Below are 12086 nucleotides of genomic sequence, written 5' to 3'. Positions count from 1 at the left end.
AAGACCTAGGTTGGAACGAAAACCAGCAGGGCACGGGATACTCCAGGACCGGTTTGAAAACCACTGATTTAAAGTAACTGTCACACACATTATTGTGGAGGACAGATTGAGCTCCTTTAAATATTAGGCGACCACCGCACCCCAAGTAAATTACGCCCGTGTGTTGATTACATACATCCTCGTTCAAAATATCAGGAAATGTACTTGTAGCTCTCATCCTCTTCAAAAAATACAAAACAATTGTGCTCATATAACCCATTATCAGCATTGTTATAAATCACTATAATGTAAATTAATGTATTATGAATACTACTACAACAATTAACAATAAAAGCTGGTAAGTAGGTACATTTGAAGAAATTCACTGCACTATAGAATCTTAAGATAAGTGAATATTAACATAAATAAGAAATTGTAGAAATATAAAATTTAGAAAATAATAAAATATAGCACTGAGCTTTGGCTCTGCTGCCTGGTAATTAGTACAGTCCTTACAATATCATACAATTAACTTTGCCTATACAATGTAAACATAAGCCTATAGGCTATGGCTGCCGCTATACATCTTAAAATAGTAAAATAAAACCTATACAGCTGTGTGATTAGCTTTGGCTATACAATGTAAACATATGCCTATGCATGTTTCAGAACATTTAAAAATAGATTGGATCTGGATAAAATGGACTTGGATCACTTAGTTATTAATGGACACCAAACGCACACAATGGGTCGAATGGCCTCCTCTCGATTGTCAACTGTCTTATGCTCTTATATAACGTTGTAAGTCAAGTGAATGCAACTGAAGAAAAAGACAAACCTACCGCTTTACATAAATCTCTCCATGTTTATTGTCTTTCAACAAATCACACAGCACTAGAACGTCCACTTAAGACCACAGCCCAAGACAACCTCACTGGGTTCCCTCATTCATTTCATCCTGGGCTTAAATAGGACCGGTTTAGGTATTAGGGATCAATCGTACTGCAGCTCTCCAGCAAATAAATAATAAATAACTCTTGCAAATCAAAGGACGTTATTGTCTTCATCAACCTCGATTCCAGTGCTAAGCCAACCTGTTTTTCACCCTTGGTGCAACGTTGACAGAGATGCATCACTTTGTCCACTGGGCCGACGCAGGACCAATGTCTCAGTGCAGCCTCTTTTTCAAGGTTCAAGGTTGCACCTTTGCAATGCTGTTTTTTTTATTTGGCAACTGAAAGCAAACAGTCTTCAGACAGCTGGTAAGGGCGCTGTGTTGGCCCAGAGATGCCCGTGGTTGTCTGTCAAAAGAAGTGGCCATGGATGAAATGACGCAGAGCCACCGTGGCTGATCCGCACCAATTAGCATCCTGCCTGGGCCGTAAGGTTGTGGGACAATCCCACTCTTTCAATTCCAAATTCCCTGTTTTAGACTCCATCCCACATTCAAATGCCCAATGACATCACAGGCACCACGGGAACTGGAATGGACTTGGGAAAAGGCCTAACAAAGGGAACTGGAATGGAAGAACCGAACGTGCCCCCAAGCCCCACCTGCCCCCTTCAGCTAAAGATACTCTTCGAAGTGGACCTGCTGGTGAGTCTTCAGGCTGTTGGAATAGCGGAAGCGCTTGCCGCACACCGCGCAGCCGTAGGGTCGCTCCCCCGTGTGGATGCGGAAGTGCGTCCGCAAGGCTCCCGCCTCTTTGAAGCTCTTCCCACACTGGGGACAGGCGTGGGGCTTCTCCCCGGTGTGGATCAGCTGGTGCTTCTTCAGGTGGCCCAGCTCCCGGAAGCAGTTGCCGCACTGCACACAGCGGTAGGGCTTCTCGCCCGTGTGGATGCGCTGGTGCTTCTTTAGGCTGTCGAAGTGGCGGAAGCTCTTGCCGCAGTCCAGGCAGGGGTAGGGCTTCTCCCCCGTGTGGATACGCTGGTGGGTCTTCAGGCTGTAGATGCGCCGGAAGACCCGGCCACACACATTGCAGCTGTGGACCTTGTCGGCACCGCCCGGGTTCTTCCGTCCCCCGGGCTCCACCTCCAGCCCCGTTTCATCCGCCGGCCCGAGCGAGGCCTGCAGGGGGCGGGGGGAGGTTTCATAGCAGTCCTCCAAGGCCGGGGCGGCTTCCAGCTCGGGGTCTTCGTTTTTGACCTCGATGGAATCCAGCTGGTTGTCCTCGATGACCTGGATGCGGCCTAGTTCGCTCACGTGGCCAGCAGGGAGCTCAAAGTCCATTTCCTCCCTGTAGAGGACCGCGTCCTGGCTCCCGTCTAGATGTTTTTCATAATCAGGTGCATCTAAGTGGACTGTGTCTGCGGATGAAAAACAAACGGTGTTCCATTAAATTCCATCTGATTCTGGCCTGTGACATCAGTCAATCGTGCAACTTTTGAGTTCAGAAATGACTGATGTAAAGTATGAAATATATAAGGTATATTATGCCTTGGATGGGTCTTTTGTAGCAGTAATAATGATGTGTGTTGATTTTGAAAAACATTTTTTTCAATTCCAATTGAAAACCCCCATTCTAAATTCCAATTCCAGTTATTTTTGCCATTGACATAGCAGGCTCTTTTTGATCCTGAATTTAGATGAAAAGTAAATACTACAACTACTTTGACTTCTAACTAATTCTAAACCAATGTATGCAATCAATTTGAACTAGGTGTTACTTTACCCAAATGATACGGAAAGTAATTCAAAACAAGACATCTACAAAAAAAAAAAAAGTCATACCACAATCAACTGTATTACCGATATTAAAGTGACTGTGAAAATACTAGTTATAAGCCGTTTGCTGTAATGCCAGTAATTTGCCTATATACCCCCCTTGGCACAGCTGCGCAAACACTTTCATTTGAATATAATAATGGTAACTGTTGAATAACAGCGCAGATACCAATACATGTCTCAGCAAATCTAATAATAGTAGAGCTACGTTCATAATAGTGATTATTACTATAATAAATTGCACGATTACCCTTTTCTGTGCCGTCTTGCAACCCGCTGTACGGCGAGGTGTCACTGTCCGGCTCGTCCGGGAAAACTTCATCCTCTTGGACCTGCTGCTCCTTCTCAGCCACGGGGTGCACCGGAGCCCGGCCGGCGCTGTCCCTCCTGCCCGGCCCGCAGTCCCTCATCACGTTGGGCGCACAGAAAGCCACGCAGGGGGCGGCCGGGCCAGTCCTGCCGGACGGCCTGAGCGCCCTCCCTCCCCCCGGGTCCACAGCGTGGATGCCGGGAAGACAGGCTGCCACGGCGGAGCTGGGTCTCGGCCCAGGGTCCTCCTTGGCCTCGGACAGGTCCAGGGAGAGCTTCTGCAGGCGCTCCTCGTTGCAGTTGGCGTTCAGCAGGCACTGCTTGATGTTCATCTCGGCGGCGTTCAGGTAGTACCGCACCGCCTTCAGTTCGCCCTCGGAGATCTCCAGCCGCAGCCGCAGGGTCTCCACCTCCCGCTCCCGCTCGGCGGCCGCCGCCTGCAGGTCGCTCAGCCTGCCGCCCACCACCCGCGCCGTCTCGGCCAGCACGGTGTCCACGGCGCGCTGCACGGCTTGCTCCACGGTGGCGGCGAGCTCGTATCGCAGGACGGACGCGGAGAAGCTGTGGTCCATCGTCGCCGGCGCCGAGTGGGGGGTCGGGGGTCTCCAGTGCCGTCAGCTGCCGGTGTTTCGGTCACTCGGTGTGGCTCAGTATCGATGCGTGGAGCTGATCGGGTTGAAGACCAATAATCAATGACGGAAACGAGCCGATCATAACAGCTGGCCCCGCACTTCACAGCGAATCGCCGCCATTAGGAGATCGCGCCTGTGTTTCACTTCATCCCCAGTTCGGAGCTGCGCACGTCATGTCGGGGTGTCGGTGTTGGGTCTCTACCTGTTAAAGGGGAGGTTAAAGAGCGGGTTTTAAGAAATGGTTCTCAGGGACGCATTTCACCCCAAAGCGTTGTTGTCATCGGCAGCTTCCTGCGTCGCGTCGCTATGACGTCATCGTCGTCGTGTCCCTGTGACGCGCACATCTGCCGGACTCGAGCAAAGGGAGCTGTGGGATGCTGCAAATCTGCGCTGAACTGCAGACATCTGCGACCGATGTTTTTTTTTTTTTTTTTTTTTTTCTTGGGAGTTGTAGTTCACTGAAAACAAGGACATAATGCCTTAAACCAGCGGTTTTCAAACCGGTCCTTGAGTACACCCTGCCCTGCTGGTTTTTGTTCCAACTGAGGTCTTAATTGCTTAATTGAATCCTTAATTTACCTAAAAAAGCAATATACCATTCAATTAAGTAATTAAGACCTAGGTTGGAACAAACACCAGCAGTGCAGGGGGCACTCCGGGACCGGTTTGAACATCCTTGGCTGAAACCAACAACTGCTCAATCTCGGTGAAAGAGTTTTATTTTTTTTTTACACTGAATTACACTTTTATGAATTAGTTTTATTATTGAGTGTAGGTGATTAGTCTTGATGCAGCAAAAAACAAATACTTTAAATATCAGTAGCCTAACTTAATTTTAAATTACAGCATTTGAGTGGGTGTATTCATTTAAGTTTGAGCAGACAGTATCTTATCTGTGGCCCAACATAAGCATGTGGTATCATTTGTTTTATCTGTTGTCTATTAACATTGCATAAACGAATGCACATTATCATAGTCAGGTCTGAAACCGCTTGACTACAGTCAACCCTAGAATAGCAGTAATTTACACTAATTACTTATTCACCTAATTAGGTACTGAAGCAAATATGGTAATGTGTTTTTTGTAGCCCATTTGTATATGAATATTATCAATTTAAAATATTCACAGCAATTGTTAGGCAAAAGTTAGGCAACTGAATGTATTTATTTAATGGAAATGAAGGCGCCAGGCAAATTATGTATGCATTTATTTATTGTAATTAATAACCTACATATTTGTATTGGCTCACATAAAAGGCAAATCACAAGCACAATATACTAATGCATTTTTATCGTAGAACAGCAATATCCCTAAGTCTGAAACTTCCCGCCAACAAAGTGCAATTATTACCATTATATTATCCAGACTCAAATCTAATTAATTGTGAGGTGCCAACAGGTGTGAAACTTGAGAATGCCCTTGTTTTTTTGTTTGTTTTTTTCAGTTTCCAATCCATTTTCTCTGCCCCGTCTCTCCTTTTTTTTCCCCTTTTCTTCTATGTACCTTTAACTATCTATAAAACTTCACAAAACTCCAACTAATGCATGGTTTTCTCATAGTTCATTCATCTTTTTTGACAGATCCTCCCATTGTCTCCTCCGCTTCCCGTAGTTTCTCACCGTCACCCTCCTCCACGCTTCTGCCCGGTTGCCCTCCTCATCCTCGGCTCTGCTCCTGCCAATGGTGTACTTGTTGTCTTCCAGGACCACGGGGCCGGACACATTGAAGAGCGCTGCGAAGGGAAGTACCTCTCCTGCATGAACCCACTGATCTCGTAGGTGGGCAACTCGTAATCCCACATGTGGACGTCGGACACCTGGCCCTCAAAGTTCCCCAGTGTGAGCAGCAGGGTCCCCTCGCTCCACAGGCCTGGTCGCGCCGCCTTCCGCATGCTGCCGTGCCCGTTGATCAACAGCTGCGCCATGCCGCCCACCGACTCCCACGTAGCACAGACATCAGTCCAGGACGGGTAAACGTCCAATGGGACTTTTAAACTCATCCATAGTGACTAGCCACCGACGATAAACTGATGCCGTTCACTCTCAGACCTCAGCCAGAACTCACAGTGACTCATGTAGACATCGAACAGATCTTGCTATTCTTCAGATAGGTGTCGCAGGCAGATGATGAGGGCGCTGATATTGGTGTTGGGGTCTGAGCGGAGCGTCACAGAGCTCCCAGGACCATAATAATCTCTTTTCATCAAACTGAACATTTGTCCTGTCAAATCTGTGGAAGACAGAAGAAGAATACATTTACAGAATGATATTAAGAACATAAGAAAGTTTACAAACAAAAGGAGGCCATTTAACCCATCGTGCTTGTTTTGGTGTTCATTAATAACTATGTGATCCAAGGACCCTACCCAGTCTGATTTTAAATGTTCCCAAATGTTCAGTTTTAACCACATCACTAGGGAGTTTGTTCCAGATTGTGATGACTCTCTGTGAGAAGAAGTGTCTCCTGTTCCATCTTGAATGCCTTGAAGCCCAATTTCCATTTGTGTCCCCGGCTGTGTGTGTCCCTGCTGATCTGGAAAAGCTCCTCTAGTTTGATGTGGTCAATGCCTTTCATGATTTTGAAGACTTGAATCAAGTCCCCACGTAGTCTCTTCTGTTCCAGGGTGAAAAGGTTCAGTTCCCTCAGTCTCTCAGTAGGACATTCCCTTCAGACCTGGAATAAGTCTGGTTGCTCTCCTCTGAACTGTCTCTGGAGCAGCGATATCTTTCTTGATGTGTGGAGCCCAGAACTGTCCACAGTATCCAGATGAGCTCTAACTAGTGCATTGTACAGTCTGAACATTACTGCCCTTGTTCTCAATTCTACACTTTTGACAATATACCCTAGCATTCTGTTTGCCTTTTTAATTGCTTCCCCACATTGCTTGGATGGAGAAAGTGAGGAGTCCACATAGACTCCTAGGTCTTTCTCATGCGTTACTTCATCTAGTTCTATTCCTCCCATAGTGTAATTATAGTGGACATTTTTGTTACCTGCATGTAATACCTTGCACTTGTCCACATTGAATTTCATCTGCCAGGTGTCAGCCCACAACTGAATATTATCCAAGTCCATTTGAATAACTTGTGCTGCCGAGATTGTATCTGCTGAGCCACCTATTTTAGTATCAAGCCACCTATTTTAGTATCATAGTAAAACAGCACACCAAGTTACTGTTATATAGGCTCTAATTTAGGTTGGCAAACCTTATAGATAGATTACCCATGTATACAGCTAAGTTATAACTGGAGCATTGTAGGTACATTGCCTGTCTCAAGGGTACAACAGCAGCATCCCCCACCGGGGATTGAAGCCACAACCCTCTGGAAGCTACTCCACACTAGGGTTGGCAGTGCTCCAGGTTTGCTGGCTCCGGCTCCGGAGTGGCTCCAGAGGTTCAGCTCCAGCTCCAGCTCCAGAGCGGCTACAGCGCAGCTCCACACTGCTGCTCCGGCTCCAGCTGCTTTTAACCAGCTCCAGCTCTGGAGCCACAAAAAACAGTGCAAACTAGGATGCAAACATTATAAATAATTATTCCTTTTTTACTTCCTTTATGTAAATAACTGTTTAACAAAACCAAATATTAATAACAAACATCTGTTTAACCATTCAAACATGAAAAAGTAGAAAATTGTAAAGATGTCTGTGGCAATTAGGGTTGCCAGCCGGCCAGTATTTTAGCGGACTGTCTGGTATTTGTACACTACATGACCAACAGTATGTGGACACCCCTTCTAATTAGTGTATGTGGCATGTGGGAGACTCTGAGTCCAAGTAGAGGAAGATTCTATGATCTGATGAGACCAAAATAGAGCTTTCTGGCCTCAACACTAAGCACTACATTTGGTGCAAGCCTAACACCGCACATCATCCTAAGAACACCATCCCTACTGTGAAGCATGGTGGTGGCAGCATTACGTAAAATGGATGCAGCAAAGTACAGAGAAATCCTGTAAAAAAAAAACCTGCTGAAGTCTGCAAGAGACCTGGGACTTTGGAGAAGATTAATCTTCCAGCAGGGCAATGACCCCAAACATACAGCCAAAGCCAGACTGGAGTGGCTTAAAAAACAGAAAGGTCAATGTCCTGGAGTGGCCCAGTGGAAAGAGTTGAACATTGCTGTTCACCAAAGGTCCCCATCCAACTTGATGGAGCTTGAGCAATTTTGCAAAGAAGAATGGACAAACATTGCTGTGTCCAGATGTGCACAGCTGGTAGAGACTCATGGCTGTAATTGCTGCCAAAGGTGCCTAAATATTGACTGAAGGTGTGATTACTTATGCATTCAATTATTTTCTGTTTTGTATTTGTAATTAATTTAGAAAAAAATGCATATCATATTTTTCACTTTGAAATTATGGAAATTGTTGATCAGTGGCAAAAACTCCTGATTAAATCCATTCTGATTTCATGTTGTAACACAATTACATGTGGAAAAGACCAAGGGGTGAATACTTTTGAGAGCCACTGTAAAATCAAGCCACACAGCAATCTCCTCAGACAAGCATTGGCAGTAGAATGAACTTTACTGAGAGCTCAATGACTTTCAGTGTGGCACCGTCATAGGATGCCACCTTTCCAACAAGTCAGTTTGTCAAATTTCTGCCCTGCTAGAGCTGCCCTGGTGAGCTGTAAGTGCTGTTATTGTAAGAGGAAACATCTAGGAGCAACAACAGCTCAGTCACGAAGTGGTCGGCCACACAAGCTCACATAACGGGACTGTTGAGTGCTGAAGTACGTAGTGCATAAAAATAGTCTTTCGTTGGTTGCAACAATCACTTCTGAGTGTCAAACTGCCTCTGGAAGCAACGTCAGCAGAAGAACTGTTTGTCAGGCGCTTCATGAAATTGGTTTCCATGGCCGAGCAGCCGCACAAGCCTATAATCTTCATGCGCGATGCCAAGCATTGGCTGGAGTGGTGTTAAGCTCGCCACCATTTGACCCGGGAGCAGTGGAAATGCCGTCTCTGGAGTGATGAATCACACTTCATCATCTGGCAGTCCGACGGAGGAATCTGGGTTTGGCGGATGCCAGGAGAACGCTACCTGCACGAATGCATACACCAACTGTAAAGTTTGGAGGAGGAATAATGGTCTCAGGGCTCGGCCCCTTAGTCCCACTGAAGGGAAATCTTAATGCTACAGCCTACAATGACATTCTAGGTGATTTTGCAATTTGTGGAAACAGTTTGGGGAAGGCCCATTCCTGTTTCAGCATGACAACCCGTGCACAAAGTTAGGTCCATACAGCAATAGTTTGTCAAGATTTTGGTGTGGAAGAACTTGACTGGCCTGCACAGAGCCTTGACCTCAACCCCATCCCACCATGGAAAAGCTGACTGTGAGCCAGGCCTGATCACCCAATATCAGAGCCCGACCTCACTAATGCACTAATCCCCTCAACAATGTTCCAACATCTAGTGGAAAGCCTTCCCAGAAGAGTGGAGGCTGTTATTGCATCAAAGGGGGACCAACTCCATATTAATGCCCATGATTTTGGATTAGATGTTTGACGAGCAGGTGTCCACATACTTTTGGCAATGTAGTGTATGTACTTTGACCCCCTGTCCAGTATTTTTTGAAGTTGTCTGGTTATTGTAAGTACCGTAATCTATTGAATATGTCGTTACAAATGTTACCAGTTTACAAATGTTACAATTTGCCCTCAACCCCCCCCCCCCCCACACACACACATCGTTGTCTAATTGTCAGCACAACCTCTAGGTTGACAGTTCGCAACCCCCCCCCCCACCAAGGGCCCGTTATTTTCATATCTCAAAAGTGGCAAACAAGGTGCAGGGGTAACTCCAGCATGTGACCTTAACTCCCTGGCAACCAACTTTTGGACAAATTAGTCAGGACAATTTGGTGAAATACTTGAAACTTTAAAATGGACTTTACTTCTTTTGCAAGTGGTTTATGAGAGATGCCCTGAGATTACAGAATCCCTTCTAGAACGTGAGTGGTGTGAGAAAGTGAAGGTGTCATATAATCACAATATAAATAATAAAAAATAATGTATTATGTACTAATAGCTGGAGTGAGAACTGAACTTATTTTATAACCCCCAACACACAACAATACCTATGAAGTTACATATTTTGTTAATTTAAGAAAACTGGGCTTAATAACTGGGTGAGTTTAATGAAGGGGAAAAGAGTGGAGCAGCTCCATGAACTCAGCTGGCTCCGGAGCCGGTGCACGGCCATCCCTACTCCACAATGCTGCTGCTGTAACATAATCTACCGATCACCCACTCGAGTATGTGTATTAACAGCAGAGCTAATGGGCTAATATTAGCCCACTACATTTGCAAATTGATAAATATAATTCTGACCATTTGTTTTCATATGTCTAAAAGAAAACCTAAATTGTTGTTTTTATGTATCAATGTATTTCATTTCTAAATAAAACAAACCATGATACACCCATGCTGTCATAGATGCGTGAATCCGTGTCCTGCGGCGCTGCGGGCCAGGCGCACAGCAGCACAAGGACAAACAGCATTGACATGATGGGGGTTCACAAGGAGGTGGTAAGCTTGAAAAACACACAAATAAACTAATCACGAACTCCTGTTAATAACCGATCTGAGTCACTTGTCGCCTGTTTTCTATTAATAACTGCGTTAGCAGCGTGCAGCAGCGACCCCGCAGTAATATGAGCTCCGCGCATGCGCACAGACACACTACAAGTTAGTTTCAAGACCAGACCGTTTATGGTAAATCGATGGTTTAAATACTCTTGCTGTGATGCATTTCATTTCTGCTATGACTTGGACAATTTAATGAATGGTGATAGCTAAGCTACACTATGGTTACCATACATCCAGTTTTAACCGGACTTTTCCTGATTATCTGCCTGCTCGTCCTTTTTCCAGCACTGAGCTACAGTCCCGGGTGCGAGTTTAACTCTTCCGCTCCGGCAGCGCTGCAGATCCATCAGACAATATTGATGTGTGAGTGACAAGCCTTTTTCAACAACTAGTGGTTGTTAATAAATGACTGACGGCTGTAAAGCTTTCAACAACCAATCAGGAAGGTTTTATTTCGTTGGGGTGTTAACAATCAATTAATCAAGTTAGGTTGAGACCAGAAGGCAGAGTGTGAGTGAGGGGATTGAATTGACAGGGCAAACACATGACTGCGAGGGGGCCATTAATAACAGAAATCAACAGGATGTTTTAGACATTTTCTTTGGAGAAACAGTGACAGCAGTGACAGGGGCGGGTCACAGCAGACTGAGCATATTCTCAGACCTTCTCAAATCAAATCAATAGTGTTCAGTTGTTGTTACTGTTTCTTCATAGTTTTATATTTGTACTATATTACCTTGTTATAGTGTAAAAATATATTTTCATATAACCGCATTTTGTTAGTGAAAAGTAAATACTAAACTAAAACAAACATGCAAACATGCTGGCAAAAGGGTTAGCTGTTTTCTTATTTGGTTTACCTTTGAATTGCATTGAACTTCCAAATGGTGTGTTTGCTCATAGTGATGGAATGTATTTTTGAGGTTTCATCTATGATGTAATAAGTCTTGTACCTTCATTCTCATCTGTGGTATTAACACCCTGAATTTGTCCTATATGTCAAATATTCATGTTCCTAAAAATTAAGGTGTTGAATTTAAAAAATTTGCATTTTACATTGTTAATCTTATTACATTTCTCAGATAAAGATAGAAATCTGTTTATAGTTATTGAATACAGTGGAAAGCCTTATGCCTTCATTCTCAAGTACTTTTAGCTTTACTTTACACTGGAAAACCCTGTTAAATGTTGCCATTACGCAGGTTTCCTGGCAATTGCAGGTCTTGCTGATGGATTCCTCTCTTTTAAATTGCTAATGGAACAAATACATTTAAAGTTTTTGTAATTTTGAAATATATTTAAATGGATCTGGCAATAAAAGTTTTCAGATCTGTTTGTGTTGCTTTGTGACTTATTACAAGAGTTAGAATCACCCATTTGAATTGCATTATCTTTATGTATAATACTTGAAAAAGGACATTGTTTATGTAGAAGTTCCCCTGAACTTTATATGTAGTAATTGAATAAACACAAGGTTTATGTAAAAGTTTGCATTAATTAAATTTAATCAAATCTGACAAGGTTATTTAATTTATTCACACAAACTCAACATGATAGAAAAACATTGCATTGCATGTGACCCTTTACATTTAACTTATGTAATAAAATTAAATGAAAAAATTACATGTCATTGAAATACTTAAAGTTAACGTTTTAGGCATATTTTTGTTGTTGTTGTTGAAATGGGGGATTTAATGTTCGATGTAATTAGGTTATTATAGGTTTTTAAATCTGTAGAAGACATATATATATATATATATATATATATATATATAGTAGGAAACATTATACAGTTGCCTCAGAAATGTGTTACAAACAACATCAGGTGAGAATTTGTGATCGT

General features: G+C 43.9%; 1 protein-coding gene across 1 annotated transcript; it reads right to left on the bottom strand.

The window, feature by feature from the left end:
• Positions 1 to 824: 824 nt before the first annotated feature.
• Positions 825 to 3992, bottom strand: LOC136768497 (zinc finger protein 287). Its single transcript, XM_066722731.1, has 2 exons — positions 2958 to 3992; positions 825 to 2289 (listed from the first exon to the last, which is right to left on the bottom strand). Exons 1-2 carry the CDS (start codon positions 3586 to 3588, stop codon positions 1547 to 1549), a joined length of 1374 nt encoding a protein of 457 aa, XP_066578828.1. The 5' UTR covers positions 3589 to 3992; the 3' UTR covers positions 825 to 1546.
• Between the last annotated feature and the right edge of the window lie 8094 nt (positions 3993 to 12086).

Source organism: Amia ocellicauda, chromosome 14 (assembly GCF_036373705.1).
Source record: "Amia ocellicauda isolate fAmiCal2 chromosome 14, fAmiCal2.hap1, whole genome shotgun sequence".
In the NCBI taxonomy this organism is placed as follows: Eukaryota; Metazoa; Chordata; class Actinopteri; order Amiiformes; family Amiidae; genus Amia; species Amia ocellicauda.
This window is presented reverse-complemented; position numbering and strand designations above follow the sequence as displayed.